The sequence below is a fragment of the Chiroxiphia lanceolata genome, chromosome 27, assembly GCF_009829145.1.
Source record: "Chiroxiphia lanceolata isolate bChiLan1 chromosome 27, bChiLan1.pri, whole genome shotgun sequence".
NCBI classification, from domain to species: Eukaryota; Metazoa; Chordata; class Aves; order Passeriformes; family Pipridae; genus Chiroxiphia; species Chiroxiphia lanceolata.
This window is the reverse complement of record NC_045663.1, coordinates 1,007,531-1,026,618: the sequence shown is the minus strand read 5'-3', so window position 1 is coordinate 1,026,618 and position 19,088 is coordinate 1,007,531. Positions and strand designations below refer to the sequence as shown.

The 19,088-nt window shown below is 71.0% G+C and overlaps 1 protein-coding gene and 1 long non-coding RNA gene across 4 annotated transcripts; both read right to left on the bottom strand.

Annotated features, from left to right (window-relative positions):
* Positions 1-226: 226 nt before the first annotated feature.
* On the bottom strand, positions 227-1,533 carry LOC116799046. Its single transcript, XR_004360984.1, has 3 exons — positions 1,421-1,533; positions 1,175-1,301; positions 227-692 (listed from the first exon to the last, which is right to left on the bottom strand). It is a non-coding gene; the product is annotated as an uncharacterized LOC116799046 (long non-coding RNA).
* Positions 1,534-3,817: 2,284 nt separating this feature from the next.
* Positions 3,818-11,365, bottom strand: KCNN1 (potassium calcium-activated channel subfamily N member 1). Of its 3 annotated transcripts, none has more exons than XM_032711795.1 (9): positions 9,639-10,067; positions 9,465-9,560; positions 8,962-9,380; positions 6,633-6,774; positions 6,027-6,137; positions 5,805-5,932; positions 5,000-5,008; positions 4,650-4,719; positions 3,818-4,543 (listed from the first exon to the last, which is right to left on the bottom strand). In XM_032711795.1, exons 1-9 carry the CDS (start codon positions 10,014-10,016, stop codon positions 4,274-4,276), a joined length of 1,623 nt encoding a protein of 540 aa, XP_032567686.1. In that variant the 5' UTR covers positions 10,017-10,067; the 3' UTR covers positions 3,818-4,273. The 3 variants fall into 3 exon arrangements, 2 of the variants coding, with proteins under 2 accessions (XP_032567686.1, XP_032567687.1); XR_004360982.1 differs by lacking the exon at positions 5,000-5,008 and adding an exon at positions 11,326-11,365 and having other exon boundaries at positions 4,532-4,543; positions 5,830-5,932; positions 9,639-10,073; XM_032711796.1 differs by lacking the exon at positions 5,000-5,008 and having other exon boundaries at positions 9,639-10,063.
* Between the last annotated feature and the right edge of the window lie 7,723 nt (positions 11,366-19,088).

Genomic DNA, 19,088 nt, shown 5'->3' with positions numbered 1-19,088 from the left:
CCTCGGGGGGGGGGGGGGGGGGAAATTGGGGGTGAAATCGGGGGGTGGTGAAATTGTGCCCCGTGCTGAGGGTCCCGAGGGCGCTGCGGTGGGACGGGGGCACCCGCGGCCCCCGGACACTGTGGGTGCCCCGGGATGCGCGTTAAGACCCCCGCAAAAAAAAGTTGAGACACCCCTCCCCTCCCAAAAAAAACACAACAAAACAAAACAAAACACCACCACGTTTCTTAAACCCGGTTACTGAATTAAAGCCACTTCAGCAGCTGCACCCCCTGCCCGGGGAGGGGGGTGAGGGGCTCCCCGATTCCCAGGGATGAGGTGGGGGCACAGCCGGGACCTGGGGACAGGCAGGACCCACCCAGCGCTCGGGGGTCCCGGAGCCACGAGGCTCCACGAGGACCTCCAGAATGAGGAGCCGGTGGGTTTGCTCCCCGTTCCCACGTGGGTGCGATGGGTCGGTGGGTACCGGGTGATCCCTGGTGGGTACTGGGTGATCCCCGCGGCAGCGCCAGCCCCTCCCCATCCCCTGGGGTGCCTCGGGGGGGGGGAGGGTCCCCGGCCCGGGTACAGGCTCAGGAGCCACCGGCGCTGGGGTGGGTGACACGATTGTACTCCTGGATCCGCGCCTTGAGGTGCGTCAGCTTCTTCTTCAGGTACTCACAGCGCCGCTGCTTCTCCAGCCAGGCTGAATCCTGCCGGGAATAGCCCTGCCAAGGCACCGGGGTCTTGTGATGCCCAGGGCACACCGCCCCCCCGCTCCCCAGAACAAATCCTGAGCCCTCCCGCTGCTCACCCTCCTCTTCCTCACGAACTCACAGCAGTTGTGGGCCACGTCCCGGAGCCCCGCGGGGGGTTCAGCCCTAATGAGGTGGCTGGAGGTGACAAATCCGGAGGGCTCAGGGGCACCCAGAATTCCTCCGGCACCTCCAGCGCTTCCAAGACCTGCGGCAAAACCCTCCCCCAGGGCGCAGCCAAGAAATTCCAACGCTCATTAATTTTCCAGGAGCTGCCTTCGGGCGCTGCTGGTGCCAGAGGAGCCTGGGGGTCCACGTGTCTCCTCCTGTCCCCCCAACACCCTCTGCAGCCCCTCCCCGGGCTCACCCCTAATCCCTGCAGAGAACGCCCAGCTCATCCCACCCACAGGACGGTGCCCCGTGCCCACCCAGGGTCCCACCGTCCTGCCCGGGGGGTGACATGTGGCACGGAGCTCCCGGTGCAGATCCACGTATTCCGCCAGCTGGTCCTGGAAGACGCCCTTGTAGCCCTCCCACTGCCGGGGGCTCAGGATCGCCGGGTACCTCCTGCCCCCCCCAAAACCACGGGGCTCAGGTGCTGCCCTCACCATCGGGCCCCTCGTGGTTGGGTCATGGGGGATCCGTGACACCCCCGTGACCACCCCAGTCGCCAAAGGGCCACTTACACCACGTAGTCGGGGACGGCGCGTGGTCGGGGCGACAGTCTGGGGGCGACAGACCTGTCCCCCCGCTTCTCCTGCTCCCCGGCAGGACGGGCCCTCCCCGGGGGTCCCCGCGGTGCCACCACCTCGTCCTCGAAGGTGACACGCCTGGCACGGGCTGGCGGCGGCTTCGGGACACAAGGGAAGGGTGTGAGGTGGCAGCGCCGCCGAGCCGGGGGACAGGGCGGGGACCACCCGGGGCTGCCCCCGCTCCCGGTGACCGCGGGACCCCCGGGGACCTCCCGGGGCTTCCAGGTCAGCTCGCCCCACCACACGTGGAAGGACGGGAGGCTGCGGGCCGGGCAGAGCAGCGCCGGGAGGAAGAGGAGGATGAGAGCAGAGACAGCAGCGAGGGGGGGGCCGTGACACAGCCCCCCAAGGGTGGCAGTCCCCCGCCACTGCCAGCGACACGAGGGACATGAGACCCGACGGGGCGGGGGGGCAGGAGGATGCTGCGGTCACTGAGGGGTGGTCGTCAGCCCCAGTCGCCCCCGGCCCCGCCAGGCAGGACTTAGCGGGGGTCCAACTCCCCCAGCCCAGCCCGGGGGCTCAGCCCCCCGCCCCCGCTCCGTACCGGGCGGTCCCGGTGTCCCGGCGGGATGGGGGGGCTCGGCCAGCGGCTCCCGGTGGTTTTGGGGTGACGGGGGTGCCCCGGGGGCATCCGGCTTCGCTCCCGCAGCTCCGGGCTGGGTCCCGCTGGAGGAGAAGCCCCGGGATGAGGGGGACGGGAGCGAGCCCCCCGGTCCCGGTGTCCCCGGCCCCTCCTCCTCCGCGTCTCAGCTTCCCCCGCAGTCCCCGTCGCTCCCACGGGGACACAACCGTGGCCGGGGGTGTCACCTCTGGGGCATAAACCACCGTCCCGGTCCCCCCCAGCCTGGACTGGGATGGAAAGCACCAACTGGTGCTCCCAGCACCCAGGAGCAGGGACCCCTCTGGACCCCCTCAGGGCAGGAGGGAGAGAGGGTCCCCCCCACGACCCCGCGAGTCCAGCAGCCGCTGGGTCACTCCCAGACGCTCCGTGTCCCCTCCTGTCCCCGTGCCAGCCCCTGCAGGGTAGTGTCCGGCCCCCGACCCCCGCCACCAACGTTACCTGCCCGTCTCATGGGGGGGGGACGCGGCCCCGGGACCCACCGCGATGTCCCTTGGCCGCCGCCCACCGGCACCGCCGCCACCACCAGTGCCACCACCGCTGCCACCACCAGTGCCACCAGTCACCGCCACCACCGCCCGGCACCGCTGGTTAATCATTAACAGCCCCGTGCCACCCCAAACCGTGGCACGGGGCCCCGCGTGGGCAGCCTGGGGCCCCTGCCCCCCCCCCCAAAGTGCCCCCCACCCTCCTGCCCTCGCCTTCTGCAGGACCCCAACACCCACATCCCGGGGCTGCAGAGGGGGAGCCGGGGTACCCCAGAACGGCTCGGGATGTCCCATCACTCACCCCAATCTGCTGCTATGAGCCCCCCCAAACCTGCCCTAGTGGGGGGCTGCAAGCCCCTGGCCTTCCCAGTGCCCCCCCCCGCCCTCCGAGGGGTTTGGAGCCCCCACACCAGCCCCATCCACCCCCACAAGGTTCCCAGGGTGGGGGGAGTGACAAAGACCCCCCAAAACACCCTCTTTCACCCCCCCAGGACCCCATCCCGCCCCCCCGCCGGGGGGGTCCCGCTGACGCGAGCAGAGAGTGACGCGTCCAGTTCAGGCTCCTTTAATTTGCGCCTCGGCCCCCCCCCGACCCCCCCCCGCGGCGGGGGGGAGCAGGACCGGCCCCGGAGGGGGGGTGCAGGGCTGTGGGGGTCCCGGCAGAGGGTCCTCGCCCACCCCGCGGGGGGGGCCGGGCTCGGTATTGCATCCAGGAGTCTCACAGCGCTCTGCGACGGCTGGTGCCGAGTCCCCCCCACCTCCCACCCCAACCCCCCCCATTTTACAGACGGGGCAAACTGAGGCACAGAGAGGTGACGTGACTTCGCCAAGGTCACTTCGTGGCAGAGCCAGGAACAGAGACACCACCACCCCTCCCCAAAAATCCTCCACGCTGGGGCTCAGCCCTGCTCTCACCACGGGGGTCTCTCCCCGCTCCGCACCCTCCAGGCAAGACCCCAGGCGTCCCCCCACCCTGTCCCCAACCTCCACCCCCTCCACACCCGGGGGTCAGCCCCTAAACCCCCCCCTCACAACACTCAGGGCTCCTGGCTTCTCCCCCCTCTCCCTCTGCCCCCCTCCCAGGGCTGCTCCAGCCCCCCCACTGCAGCACTTGCTGCATCCCACCCCCCCAAAAAGCCCTCCTGGAGGCTGGGGCTCAGCTCCCACCCGGCCGGGGGGGGCGCGGGGGGGGGGGGTTCGGGGGGGGCTCCAGCCTCAAGCCAGCACAGTGAACGCAGGAAATTTATACAGGGCTTTACAGAACAAAGCTACTGAAATCAGCCACACGATGGCCAGACATAAGAGGGGCCCCCCCAGACCCCCCCTCCCCATCACCCGCTGTCCGAGGAGGTGGGGGGGTGACAGAGAGGGACCTGTGCCCCCCCCCCACCCCCCCCCCACCCAACCAACCGCTGTCTGAGGAGGTGGGGGGGTGACAAAGGGGGACCTGTAGGTGCCCCCATAACCCCCCCACCCCATCACCTGCTGTCCATGGTGGGGGTGGGGGTGCAAAGGGACCTGGGGGTGCCCCCCCCATCACCCGCTGTCCGAAGAGGGAGGGGGTGACAGAAGAGGACCCGGGCGTGCCCCCCCACAGCCCCCTCCCCACCACCCGCCGTCCAAGGGGGTGGAGGAGGTTGTAAAAGGGCACCCGGGGATGCCCCCGGCACCCCCCACCCCTCACCCGCTGTCAGAGGCGGGGGGGGCACCGGCAGGGGCGCGGGGGGCGCGGGTGGGGGTGCAGGGGGCCGTGGCCGAGCAGAGCCGGGGGGGCCAAGCCCCCAGGAGCTCCCTCTGCTGCTGGCCCAGGGCCTGGCTCACCAGCCCGGGCAGGGCCAGCAGGCTCAGCCCCAGCGCCTCCAGTTTGCTCTCCAGGGCTCCCAGTCGCTTCTCCAGGTCCTCGTGGCGCTCCTGCAGCTCCGAGACCATGTCGTACATGATGTTCTGGGTCTGGGGGGAACCACAGCGGCACGGGGGGGGGGCTCAGTGCTGGATCCCCCCACAGTGGGGTCCCCCTGAATCCCCCCAGACCCCCCCCTCCCTCGGTGTCGCTCACCTTGGCCAGGTCCACCAGAGTGTTGGCCTGGTCGTTGAGCTTCCGCTGCTCCATCTTCACACTCCTCAGCCTGGGGAGACACCGGGGGGGTTGTTCAGGCTCGGTGACTCCCCCCATGAGCCCCCTCAGACCCCCGTGAGCCCCTTTAGACCCCCATGCAGTCCCCCCACAGCCCAGCATGCAGCCCCCCCCAACCCCACGAGCACAGCCCCTGCCCCTCCATCCCTGCGGCCCAGACAGAGCCGGGGGGGCCACCCCGAGGTGTCCCCCCCGCCCCAAACGTGGCAGCAGCCAGAGCTCATGCAAAGGGGAACAGCCAGGGAGGGGGGGGCAGAAGGGGGGTGACTTACTTCTGAGCTCTGCAGGGACAGGGCAGAACAGAGACAAAACACAACAGCAGGTTTAATAACACCACGAAGAGCGCGGGGGCACGAGAGCAGAGCAGCACGACCCCACCACCACCACGGACCCCCACCCAAGCCAGGCACCCCCCAGTCCCACCCCCCAAAAGCAGGAGGCACCCGAGGGGGCTCAGAGCCCCCCAGCCCTGCTCCCCTGACAAAGAGACAAGGTCACACCAAACCTCATCAACTGGGCACCCCTGGGGTCACCCCTGGAGCATCGGGGTCCCCACGTGCTGGGAGAGCATCCCATAGTGGGGGGGGGGGACAGGGGACAGGAGGCAGGGACAGGGGACACCAGGGATGGGGGACAAGGACAGGACATAGGGGATGGGGAGAGGGGGACAGGGAGGGGGACACAGGGGATGGGGAGGAAATAGGGATGGGGACAGCAGATGAAGGACAAGGACAAGGGACAGGGGACAAGGAAAAGGGACAGTGACAGGGGAGGGGGACAGTGGAGATGGGAGACAGGAAATGGGGGATGGGGACAAGGACAGGGACAAGGGACAAGGACAAGGGACAGGGGACAAGGAAAAGGGACAGTCACAGGGGAGGGGGACAGTGGAGATGGGGGACAGGAAATGGGGGACAGGGACAGAGGACAAGGACAGGGACCTCCTGGCTCCCAACCCAGAGCTCCAGGCAGGTGCAGAAGGGGAGGAAGCACCCAGCTCTCCTCCTGGGAAAAAATTAAAACCTCTGGGATGGGACACCATTCCTGGTAGGAAGCAGGTAAAGGTTTGGCACTTACTGATGGATGGCTTGGAGGAACTTACGCTGGTGTTTCCGAACTTTGGCATGGTCGATCTTCTTCACCAGCTTGGTGTGTTTGTAGATGAGCCACGTTTCCCTGAGTACGTTGGCAGCAGCATTTTTCACCTGGAAGCCACCGGATGCCCAGGGGTGAGGGGTGGGTGGGGCCGGGGGAGGGCCGGTCCTGCCGCTCAGGGGAGGGGGGGCCGGGGGGTCTCACCCGCTTCGTGAGCTGCGTGTCCATCATGAAGTTGTGGACGTGTTTCTCTGCTTTGGTGAGCTCCAGCTTTCTGGCCACCACGGCCACGACCAGCGCGGTGCAGCCGGCGCCCTGCGGGCAGGGACCCCCGGGGTGAGGGGGGGGGGGAGCCTGGGGGGTGCAGGGCCTTGTGTGTGTGCCCCCCCCCAGCCCTGGGGGTTCAGGGGCCGTGTGTGTGTGTCCCCCAGCCCTGGGGGGCTCAGGGGCCATGTGTGTGTCACCCCCCAGCCCTGGGGGTTCAGGGGCCATGTGTGTGTCACCCCCCAGCTCTGGGAGGTGCAGGGGCCATGTGTGTGTGTCCCCCAGCCCTGGGGGGTGCAGGGGCCGTGTGTGTGTGTGTCCCCACGCCTGGGGGGCACAGGGGCCGTGTGTGTGTGTCCCCCAGTCCTGGGGGGCACAGGGGCTGTGTGTGTGTGTGTGTCCCCCAGCCCTGGGGGGTTCAGGGGCCATGTGTGTGTCCCCTCCCAGCCCTAGGGGGCACAGGGCCCATGTGTGTGTGTCCCCCCTCAGCCCTGGGGGTTCAGGGGCCGTGTGTCCGTGTGTGTCCCCCCCGGCCGCGGCGCTCACCATGATGCCGGTGAGCAGGCACACGCCCTTCCCGCAGTAGGTGTGCGGCACCATGTCCCCGTAGCCGATGGACAGGAAGGTGATGGAGATCAGCCACATCGCCCCCAGGAAGTTGCTGGTCACCTCCTGCTTGTCGTGGTACCTGCCCGGGGCCGAGCGCAGCCGCTGTCACCGCTGGCACCGCAGTGTCACCGCGCTCGCCCCTCTCGCGGTGCCACCACCCTGCCACGAGGGGTTTGGGGCGTGTTCCCAGGCAAGGAGAGTCCCCAGGCTCCCTGATGTGCTGCTGGGAGCCCCAGAGAAGTTGGGGACACCCCGGGGACATCAGGCACGGCCGCTCCAGACACCGGGAGGAGGGATGCCCCGAGTGGGGCTGTGCCCCCCCAGGAGTGGGGTTGGGTCAGGGGGTGCTGCTGGATGAGGACAGCAAGGGGACAGGCTCGGAGCAGCCCCCCGGTGACCTCTGTCCCTCTGAAGTCCCCCCAGAGATCTCAAAGCACAGCACACGGGTGTCACTGCAGACCCCCAGGCAGGGGACACCCCGTCCCTGCAGAGACCTGGATGAATTGGGGCACCCCGAGCTCCTTGGGGGCCACCCCGAGCTCCTTGGGGGCCACCCTGAGCTCCTTGGGGGCCACCCTGAGCTCCTGGGGGGCCACCCCAGCTCCGAAGGGCCCCGAGACCAGCGTGGGTGACACCGGGTGGGCAGTGGGGGACGCTGTGCTTTGAGATTCCGTGGCCGGAGCCGGCGCCACGGACACGGCCGGCCGTGCCCCCCCCCTCCCCGAGGGACCCCCGGGACAGGGGGACGAGCCCGGCCGGGGACACGGAGCAGTGGCCAAGCTGGGCAGCAGGGCTGGGACATGCTGGGAGCAGTGGGGAGCTGGGAAAACAGGGTGCTGGGGGTGAGGGGAGGGAAGGGGGGAGACGGGAGCAAGCCGGGAGGGGGGGGGCTCAAGCGTGCGGTGAGGAATTTAGGATTGCTGCGTCCCCCCACCCAGCCCCCCCGGGGGGCTTGGAACCTCATCTGGCACTGAGGGGCATGGCAGGGAGATGGAGGGACACCATGGGACAGGGTGGTGCTGGGGGCACCCCACACCCTGGGTGGGGTTGGCAGCCCGGGATGTCACCCCACAGTGATGTTCCCCAGGACCTGCAGATCTCCCCGCTCCCAAGGAGCACCCGGGACTCCCTCCAGGCACTCAAAACATGCAGGTTAAGGAGGGGAAACACCAAGGAACGATGTCCAGAGCCAAGGAAAACCCTTTGGAGGCTCATCCAAAGCCTCCCGTTCAGAGCAATAACGATCCAGTGGCTCCTCCCCAGCTTCTTGCTGGGGTTTCCCCTTCCAGGGTCACCCCAGAACCCACAGCAATCCCTGCAGCAACCCCTCCCTCCAAGAGCCCCCCAAAAGCCAGTACAGAAGGAGCTGTGCCCCGACCCCCCCTCCCAACAGGACCCCCATTCCGTGCCCACAGCCAGGCTGGGCACCACGGCCCCCCCAGCTGGGGGGCACAGGAAGCAGCTGCTGAGGTTCCAAGTGGAAAAGGGCTCCAGCCCCTTTCCGTGTCCACGGCCCCTTTGCCCCCCCGGCCCCCCAGCCCTGCCCACCCCACCCCCCCGGCTCTGGCTGCAGCTAATCCTAAATTCTGGGAAGCAGAAGCCTGGGGCGGGGCCGCCCCGTGCAGGACGCGCTGGGGGTCCCTGGGGTCACTCACAGTTTGTCCCTGCAAGCAGCAGAGCGTCGGGGAGGGAAAACAAGAGCAGTTAATGCGCGGCCCCGGGGGGGGGGGCCCGGCCCAGAAGAGGCGGGCACGGGGAGGGCACCGGCGCGGGCATCCCGGCCCCGCCCCGCGGGAGCAGCTGAGGAGTGCGGGCACACCCCGAGCCAGGTCCCCTCCGCGGGACCCCCACCCACCTCCTGGGACCCCTCTGGGAGACCCCCGGGTCCTCAGTCCCCTCTGTGAGACCCCAGGTCCTTGGTCCCCTCTGAGTGACCCCCAGCTCCACCCGGGCAGCAGAGAGCGGGTCCTGCCCCACCCCAGGGGGGCACAGAGGAGCTTGGGACAGGTTTGGGGACACCCTGGGGGTCCGGCCACCCCCACCTCGCCTTGGCGAGCGAGTTCGGTTTGGAAAAACCACCGTGGCCACCATGGGAGGTCCCACCAAGGGGGGTCAGCCTGGGCGGCGGGGGGGCTCTTCTCCAAGAGGTCTCTTCCCCAGGGGGTCTCTCCTCTGCCCCGACCCCCCCTCGGGGTCTGCACCGTGTGTCCTCAGCTGCCCCCCAACCCCATTACCCCCCCGACCCCTCCGGGTTTCCCCCCCGCACCTCTCGCAGACGCGGACGGTCCAGGCGGCGATGATCCAGGAGGAGATGCTGAACACCAGCAGGACGGTGCCGGGGCAGATGGTCATGAGGGTCTTCATGACGAAGCGGGTGTTGAAGTTGATCTTGTTGAGGGCCCCGATGCTGCGGGACGAGGCGTCGGTGAAGAGTTTGCTGTGCAGGAGCATCACGCGCCCGATCAGGTAGAGCCGCAGGAACATGGGGATGGACAGGATGATGTCCACGTCGGCGTCGGCCACGGAGGCGGCGTAGGTGAAGGCCAGGCGGGCGGTCCAGGTGAACAGGTACTGCCCGGGGATGGGGTGGATGGCGCACACGATGAGCTCCAGCGCGATGAAGAAGATGCGCTCGTAGGTCATGGCGATGCGCCAGTCGTCGGCGCCGTTGTCCACCATGAACAGCTGCGGGGGCACAGAGGGCGCCGGTGGGACCCCCGGGGTGGCAGGACCCGCCCCTGGAGACCCCCACGGGCGGGTGTCCCTCACCTGGATCTCCCTGGCGTGGTACATGACGATGAGCCCCAGGAGGATGAGGGTCGAGAGGCTGATAAGGCATTTCAGTGCAAACGAATACGACGACTCCTGCCAGGGGAGCGGGGCAGGGTGAGCCCGGACGGACCCCCGGACGGACCCCCACCCGCCTCCCACCGCCCCCCCAACCTTGGTGTAGACCCCCCAGGACAGCTCCGTCTCCGTGACCATGACCACGATGCCGAACATCCCGAAGATCAGGGCGTAATCGCTGAGGCGCTTCCGCTTCTCGAAGAGGGCTCGCCGGTGGCCCAGCTTGTACCCGATGTTCTGGTTCCTCCGGGGTTCCCCTCCCCGCTCCTCGGCCCCATCCTGCCCCGGGGCTGCCGCCGGGCCGGGCTCCGGACCCCCGGGCTGCTCCGGCCGCGACACCACCACCTCGAGGCCGGGGGACGGGCAGGGCCGCAGGGGCTGGGTCTCCCCCTCGAGCGGGTGCAGGGAGCGGGCGGAGGCGCTCAGGGGGCCCCGGGGCCGTGTCACCCCCCCATTGTACCAGCAGCCGCTCATGGCTCTGGCGGGGAGGGGGCCGGGCGATCCCGCATGGCTCAGCGGCGCGGGGGCGACCTGCGGGACAGGGGACCTGCGTGGGTGGGGGGGCCACGGGGAGCCGGGATCGGCGTCCTCGTCCCGCCCGGCACCGGGTGATGCTTCCCAGGGACACGTCCCACCCGTGGGGACACGTCCTGCCTATAGGGACGTGCCCTGCCTGTAGGGGACGTGTCCTGTTGGGGGAGACACGTCCTGCCCATGGGGACGTGTCCCACCCACCGGGGACCTGTCCTGTCCTGTCCTGCCCGTGGGGGACGCGTCCTGCCGGGGGGGACACGTCCTGCCGTGCCTACAGGTGCGTGTCCCGCCCACGGGGGGGACGCGTCGCGCTCATGGAGGACGCGCCCGCGTCCTGCCCACGGGGGGACGCGTCGTGCCTACGGGGACATGTCCTGCCCGTCGGGGACGCGCCCGCGCCCTGCCCACGGGACCGTGTCCTGCCCCCGCCGCAGCCCCGCCGCCCCCTCCGCACCCCCGGGGCTGCGCGGACCCCGAGCCCAGGCCGTGCCCGCGCCCCGCGGTGCCCCCCGCGCGCCGGGCGCTGCCGCTGCCCCGCGGCCCCGGGACGGCTCCGCTCCGCCGTAACGGAGCCGCAGCTGCGCGTCCCCGCCGCCCCCGAACCCGCCGCTCCCGGGGCTCCCGCTGCCCGGGGGCTCCCCGGTGGGCTCCGGCCCGGCTGCCCCCGGCCCGGCTCCCCCCCCGGCGTGTGCGGTACCTGCCGTGGCCGGTGCCCGGGGGCCGGGCCGGGTCCCGCCGCCGCCGCCGCAGCCGGAGCCGGTCCCGGGGGCGCGCGGTGGCGGCACCGGAGCGCCCGGGGGCGGGGCGGGGGGCGCGTCCCGCGCTCCCATTGGCCAGGGCAGACCACACCTCTGATGACGAGCGCCGCGCCACGCCCTTGGCCACGCCCCTCGGAGCGCTCGCCACGCCCCCTTCCTCCAGGGGCTGCCGGAGCCCCCCAGATACCGCACTGTCCCCCCCAAAAACACCCCCACCCCAAACCCCCCTGCCCCCCACAGGCACCCCCAGCACCCCCCCTGCACACCCCCGGCACCCCCTCCAGCCTCGCTGCGCCCCAAAACTCATCATGCCCCGTGACCCCCCCCTCCAGGGCTCCCCCTCATCCTCCCCAAGCCCCCCGAGAACGCGGCCTCCGGCATCCCCAGTACAGCCCCCCCATCAGCCCCAGTGTACCCCCAGCACCCCCAAACATCCCCCAGCGCCCTGGTGCAATCCCAGCACCCCGCGACCCCCGCCCGTGCCTCCCTACCTGCTCGGGCTCCCCGGGGCCGGCCGGGGGGGTCCTCGGGGCGTTAGGGGCTGCGGGGTCGGGGCTGGGTGCAGGGGGGGCCTGGGGGTCCGGGGGCCATGGGCTTCCCTCCACGCCTGGCCAGAGAGGAGACGTGGCATTAGCGGGGTCCCCAAACCCCCTCGGCTGCAGGGCCAGGGACCCCCAGAGCCACTGCACCTGGCGAGGGTCCTGTCCTGGCACCGCCACTCAGGGGGTCACCCTGTCCCTGCTCCCCCGAGCACCCCCTGATGCACACACCCCCTGCACCAGCGGCCCCAGTGCACGAGGGGCTTCACCACGTGAAAGACCCCACTGCACGAGGGGCTCCATCCCACCAGTGACCCCACTGCAGGAGGGGCTGCATCCCACCAGTGACCCCACTGCAGGAGGGGCTCCATCCCACCAGTGACCCCACTGCACGAGGGGCTGCATCACCCCAACAGCCCCACTGCCAGGGGGGCTGCACTGCACGAAAGACCCCATTGAAGGAGGAGCTGCATCGCACCAACCACCCCCTGTTTCACAAGGGGCTGCATCACACAGAAAACCCCCCTGCACGAGGGGCTGCGTCCCACAAACGGCCCCATTGCACGAGGGACCCCACGGCACCAACCACCCCCCTGCACGAGGGGCTGCGTCCCACAAACGGCCCCCTCGCAGCACGGGCTGCCCCACAGCAAAGACCCCGCTGCACGAGGGGCTCCACCACACCAACAACCCCGTTCCACGAGGGGCTGCATCCCCCGAGAAACCCCACTGCACGAAGGCCTCGTCGCACAAAAAAACCCCCACTGCACAGGGGGGCTTCGTCGCGCCAACGACCCCCTTCCACGAGGGGCTGCGTCCCACGAAAGACCCCCCCCTTGCACGAGTCACTGCTTCACACCCACGGCCCCGCTGCACGAGGGGCTGCATTGCACCAACGGCCCCGCTGCACAAGGGCCTCGTGGCAGGGAAGCCCCCCTTGCACGACGGGCTCTGTGGCACCCACGACCCCGTTGCACGGGGGGCTGCACCCCACGAAGGGCCCCGTTGCACGAGGGGCTCCACTGCACCCACGGTCCCTTTGCACGAGGGGCTGCGTCACACGGAAACCCCCCCAAAACCCCCAAAACGGCCTCCAAACCCCCACACCGAGCCCACAGCCCCAGCAGCAGCCCAGGGCTCCTACACAGGGGAACGGAGGGGTCCCTGCAGCCCCCCCAGCCCTGCAGCGGGGCTGAACCCCGGGGTGCAGCAGCTCCCTGGATTTCAGGCCTCCAAGCTCCCGGTCCTGCCGCACCCCGGAATACCGGGATCAGCACGGACACCGGCACGGGGACACCTGGCGTGGGGCTGCCACCACCAGCACCCCCCCTTTCCCCAGGGAGCAGCAGGGCTTCGGGACCCCTTCCCCATCCCCCGGGGACGCAGCAGAGCCAGGGATGATGTTTTCCCGGTTCCTCCGGGAGCTCCGGAGCGTGGCCGGGCTCCAGCGCCCAGCTGCTCCCGGTGTGCAGCCGGGGCCCTGGCTCCCCTCCAGAGCCAGATCATTTTCTCTCCATTCTGCCAAATTTATCGCAGGAAAATGGGCTCCGATTTCTTTTTAATGCTCGGATGGGGAGAAAAATACGCAGCGGGCAGGGACGGAGGGGAAACGTCTCCCCGGGGCCGGCGGCCCCAGGCCCTTCACCGCGGCCATGCCGGGGATGCCGGAGCTGTGCCAGGGCACTGCTCACCCCACCACAGCCCGGAAAACTTTTTGCCACCTCAAACGGGGGGGGTGAAGCCACCCGGGAGCCCTCCCTGACCAGTGTCAGTAAATATTTCATTAACCGCCGCTCCGTGGTCGTTTCACCAACAGCCTCTATCGATGGCGACGTAAATGGGCCTTATTAAATCTTCCTCCTGCCAGGACATCCACAGGGATGAATCCGGAAGGATTCAGCACCCGGAGGGATGGTTAAAACCGTGAAGGCCCGAGGGGTCCCCATCCCCTGTCCCTGCAGCCCCAAGGGGATGCCAGGGCTGGGGGCTGCATCCCCAGGGATGCTCGGGTGGGATGTGCAGGGTGGTCCTCACTGTCCCCATCGTCCTCACCACGGGGACAGGGACGGGGATGGGGACACGGCAGGTCCCCTCAGGCAGGAGTTCTGCTGGCCACGGTCACCGTGTGTCCTTGAGACACGGGCCTGAGTGTCCCTGCTCCCGGCAGCTCCCGCCAGGATGTGACACAGCAGCAGGATGCCCGCGGCCACAGCCGGGTGTCACAGCGTGGCACGGGGGGTCCCACCGTCCCCCTGCCACCCCTGGGGCTGGGACACGGGCACCCACCCGCTCTGCAGTGTCACTTGGGTTGTCACCGAGGAGATGGCTGGGGACGGACCCTCGGGATGGGGACAGCAAAGGGGTCCTAAGGGCGACCCCGGTCACGGCAGCACCTCCACACCCTGCACAGAGCACGGACACGGGTGGGGGGACACGGCTTAACCCCCCAGAGCCGGGCTGCAGCAGCTCCCCGTGCCCTGGGGGTGGCTGTGGGGTGGCAGTGGGACCCCCCACTTCCCCCCCGTGCCCCGGAGCAGCGACGCTGCCTTGGAGCAACTGCAGAGGAGGAGGGTGCGGCTAAAAATAGCGGCGGGCGGCCGAAAGGCTCCCCGCGGGTGATTTATTTATTACCCGCCCGCTAATTCCTGCCTGGGAATCACGGGCCCCGCGAGGGTGGGGCAGGAATTTGGGGGAGCAGCGGCCGTGCCAGGGCTGTGCCCCGGGGGACAGGGGGACGGGGAAGCAGGGAACCCCCTCGCCGTGGGGCAGGGGACGGGGTGCTGGGGGCAGTGAGGCCCACGCGGTGACCCTGCCCGGGGTCACGGGGGCTCCCCGCCAGCCGCCGCCGCGGCTCGGGCATTGCCGGGGCACGAAGTGCGTCAGACCCCCTGCGGCCCCCCCCTCGTCCCCAAAAATCCCCCGCGGCGGCCCCGGTTCCTCCCGCCGCCGCCAAGCCCTGGCCATATGTCCCAGGCTGGGGAGCATCTGGCGGTGACGGCGGGAGCCCCCCCCGCCCCCGCCAACGCCGCTGCCCACCCGCCGGCACGGGGCGGGCTGGGGGTGCCACCGCCGCTGCCCCCCCCCCTCGAGGGCAGGGCAGGGGCGTGAGCGTGGTTTGGGGGGACACCAAACCCTCTGAGGCCCTCAGGGCTGGAGGAAGCGCCGGGACAAGGCCACTCGGCTCCCAAAGAGCAGCGCGATGGCTCAGCCAAGCCCTGCCACAGCGGGACCCCCGGTGATGCCAACAGCCGGGACCCCCGTGCCCCAAGCGCCCCGTGTCCACCCCAGCACGGCGAGGTCAGCGCAGAGGGGCAGAGCCTGGCACTGGGGGGATCCACCCGACCCAGGATCAGGCCTGTTCCCGCCCGTGGGGTGCCCGTGGACCCCACGGCGCAGGGGGAGGCACACGGGCTGGCACGCACGTGGGGACACGCAGGGACACGCGGGGACAACCCGAAGCTCCCCAGCCCCGACGCAGCACAGGGGAATCCCCGGCTTGTCCCGGGGTCTCCCCGAGAAAATCCCTCCCCTGAGCCCCACGGAGACGCCCTGGGGCCAGGGCTGGATCAGGCCCGGAGGGACACGGGGGGCAGCACCGATGTTCCCAGGGGTGGCGGAGGCAGCCGGGCCCCCCCTGCCACCCCCAGCCCAAGGGGGATCCCCTCCCCAGCCCTCCCACCTCAGGAGGGGACACGCAGCCGGGGACACCCTATACCTGCGCGGAGCCAGACGGGTGCCTGGGGCTGGGGCGGGGGGTCCTGCGGGGTCCAGCGGGGGGGGTTCGGGCTCCCCACGCCCCCCCCCTTCGCCGCCACCGCGCCGGCGTCCCCAGACAAAGCCGCCGCGCCGGGTTCTCCCGCTGCCTCCCCCACGCGCTCGGCTCAGCCGAAGGACAAAGCCGCTCCGCCTGGCTGCCCCCGCAGGGCCACCGCCGACCCCCCGCCCGGGGCCGCCCGGGGGGGACACGGGGGTCCCCACCGCCCCCGGCACTGCCACAAACCCCTCAGAGAGAGTGGGGGTCCCCCAAACCTCGCGAACGCCCCGGTAGAGCCCCACGTCCCCGCTGCAGGGTGGGGGGGGGTCCCCAACAATGCAGAGGGTTCCCCGCAAGCCCCCCGCGGTCCCCACCCTGCACAGGGACCCCCAGGGGTGGCTCAAGGTCACCGGGAAGGTCGTGAGAGGCAGGGAGGCCCCCAAGGCCTCGATGGCTGTGCCGTGACACGGCGGGCGCTGCCCGGGCACTCCCCGGCACGTCGAGGCCACGCGGCGCCAGAACCCACCGGGAGCCCCTGGTGCCCACCCTGGGCTTGGGACCGGCCCGGGGTCCCACCAGCGCAGAGGTGTCACCCCAGTGCCACAGCTGGATTGGCCGGGGCTGGTTGTGGTAGGAAGGGTCCCCCTGGTTTTGGTGAGGGCTGAGCTTGGTGCCACCCTGGTGTCCCGGTGCCACCCTGGTGTCCCAGTGCCACTGGTGAGCACCGAGCACCCCCAGCCCCTCAAACCTGCTCGGCTTCAGTGCCCCCGGCCATACCGTCCCCAAGGGTGGGGACCCCCCAAATCCCCTGACTCCTGCAGCTGGGGATTACCCTGAGCAGGCAAACCCTGCTGGGAGGGCATCCCCAGTGTCCCCACATCCCAAAAACCTGCAGGGAGGGCATCCCTGGTGTCTCCACACCCCAGAAACCAGCAGACAGGACATCCCTGGTGTCCCCACACCCTGGCACCACGCAGGGAGGGCGTCCCTGGTGTCCCCAAACACCAAAAATCCACAGACAGGACTTCCCCGGTGTCCCCACACCCGGACACCACAAAGGGAGGGTGTCCCCGGTGCTCCCACACCCCAAAAATCTGCAGACAGAGTGTCCCTTCTGTCCCCACACCCCAAAAACCCGCAGACAGGGCGTCCCTGGTGTCCCCACACGCCGACACCCCTCAGGCAGGACATCCCCGGTGTCCCCACACCCTGACACCACAAAGGGAGGGCGTCCCCGGCGCCCCCGCGCTCCGAAAACCCGCAGACCCCGGCGCCCACACACCCCAAAAACGCGCAGCCGGGGCAGCCCCGGTGTCCCCACGCCTCTCCACCCCTCCACCCCAGGGAATGCCACCCCCGGGGTCCCCCCCGCTGCCACCCCCGGGGTCCCCCCCGCGCTGCCCCCCCCGCCCCCTTCGCCCGCTCACTTGCCACGGCCCCGAGCTACGGGGATCGTCGGGGCGCGCCGGGGGGCCCGGGGGGCGGCGGGGGCATGTGCCGGGGCGCGGGGGCGGCGGGCGCGGGCGGCTCTCGGCGCGGCGGAGCGGCAGCACTGGCGACGGCGGCGTGCGGGAGCCGCGGCGCGGGGGGGGCCGGGGGCTTCCCCGCCCCACGCCCCCGCGTCCCCCCCGGCAGGGCAGTGACCTTGAGGCCGCGGCGCTGGCGGTGGGTGGGGGCGGAGGATATTTTTAGCCGGGCACGGTCACTCCCATCGCGTCCTCATTGTCACCGCCGGCGGGGGCTCCTCCCGCGCCCCCCCAGCGCGGCCCCCCTCCCGCCCCGCAGCCCCCCCGGGATGGGCGCAGGGGCGGCTGAACAGGCCCAGGAACCCCCCCGCGGACCCTCAGAGCCTCGAGGTGCCCTCGGGGCACCCCCTCATGGTGCCCTCTCCCCCTTCCCAAACCCCCCCCGCTGCCCCCCCCCCCCTGCGCCAGGGGGGTTCTCACGAGCCGGGGGATCCCCACGAGCCGGGGGATTCCCAGGAATCTCCCCATTCCTGGGACTCAGGGAGGGGGTTCCCCAGAACCAGCAGGTCCCCGGGAGCTGGGAGGAGGCAGGGGGGGTCCCCACTCCCCCTTTTACCCCTCCCGTTCCCCCCCCTCCCCAAAATACACCCACCTGCAGGCAGCCCCCGGCCTGCGCTGCCCTCGGGCGCTGACCATGGCCCGGCGGCGGCACCTGCGGCGCCGAGCCCGCCTGCCCGGGAGGCGCAACGGGGGTTGGGGGGGGGGTGGCCGGGGGCGACCCCCGACACGGGCCCCGCGGTCCCGCCGAGCCTCTCGCGGCCGCCCCGCGCCTCGGTCCCCGCGGCGGGCGGGCGGCGATGCGGCGCCGTCGCTCGTTCCGCCCGCACGCGCAGCCGCGCCCGCCCGCCCGCCCGCCCGCCCGCCCCGGTTTTCCCCCCTCCCCGGTTTTCCCCCCTCCCGGTGCTTCCCCGGGGCCCTCCCGGTGGTTTTCCGGCCGCCGCAGCAGCGACGGCCTTGGCGGATAAACCTTGCCCCCCCCCCCCCGCGTCGCCACCTCTGCGGGGCCGCGGGCGATCGCCCACCCGCAGCACCCCCCGCGCCGCCCGCCCCCCAGGGTCCTTGGGAACCCCTCTCCCCTTCCCGGTCGCACCGATGCGGCCGCGGGGTTGGCCCCGCACGAGCGTGTGAGCGGGACCCCCCCACACACACACGCACCCCCCTCGGTGGGACCCACCCGGGATCTGGGGGGGATCCGGGACCCCCGGGGCGCGGGGAGGGGGTGCGGGGTGACCCCCCGGCTTGGGAGCGCGCTGTAGGAGGGGTGGGCACCGGGGAGGGGTCTGGGGAGGTCAGAGGGTGCTGCCTCCCCGCCTGCAGCCCCCTCCCTCTCCCTTGTCGAGCCAGAGGGGCACACGCGTGTGCGAGGACCCCGCGCCGGGGAGGGTGTGGGGGGGGTGTGAGTGTGCACGGGGGGGTTTGCGGGGGAGTGTGAGTGTGCACGGGGGGGTTTACAGGAGATGTGAGTGTGCACGGGGGGTTTGCAGGGGGTTTGTGAGTGTGCACGGGGGGGTTTGCGGGGGGGGCGCGTGTCCGTTTAGGGGCAGAAGGGGCTGGGTGGGGTTCGCGTGGAATAAAGCTCGAGGATGCGCGGGGTGAGGGGGGGTCCGTGTGGGAGCGCGTACAGGGGTGTGCGAGGAGGGTGTGAAACGGGAGGAGGGTGCAGTGGGGTGCGCAAGGCAGGGCGTGCACGGGGGGGCTGTTCGAGGAGGGGCGGGGGCTGGGGGGTGCTCGGGGGGGTGCGCACAGCGGTGCGTGTGAACACGCGCGTGTGTGTGTGCAAGAGGCTGCACGAGGGGGGGGCACACGCAGGGTGCGGTGCCCGGAGGGCGAGAGGGGCGGGGGGCGCAGGAAAGGCGGGGGGAGCGAAGGAGGGGGGGCTGTGGTGCAGGGCGGGCGCTGCAGAGGGTGGGCACCGTGCGCGGGGGGGCTGCGGGGAGGAGGGGTCCGGGGGGGTAACACACCGCGGGTGGGGATACCCGGTGCGCGGGGAGGGGCTGCGGGGGAGGGAAAGCCCGGTGCGGGGGAGGGGATGCCCGTTTCGGATGGAGGATGCCCGGTTCGGGGGGGGATGCCTGTTTTTGAGGGGGGATGCCCAGTGAAGGGGGGGGATGCCCGGTGCGGGGGAGTGGATACCCGGTTCGGGGAGGGGATGCCCGGTTCGGGGAGGGAAAGCCCGGTTCGGGGGGGGGATGCCTGGTTTCGAGGGGGGATGCCCAGTAAAGGGAGGGGGATGCCCGGTTCGGGGGGAGGATGCCCAGTGAAGGGGGGGGATGCCCAGTGAAGGGGAGGGGATGCCCGGTTCGGGGGGGGATGCCGGGTTCGGTGGGGATGCCCAATGAAGGGGAGGGGATGCCCGGTTCGGGGGGGGGGGGGATGCCCGGTGCAAGCCCTGTGCGGCTGCGCGGGCGGCGGGAGGATCCCGGGGCCCCCCCCGG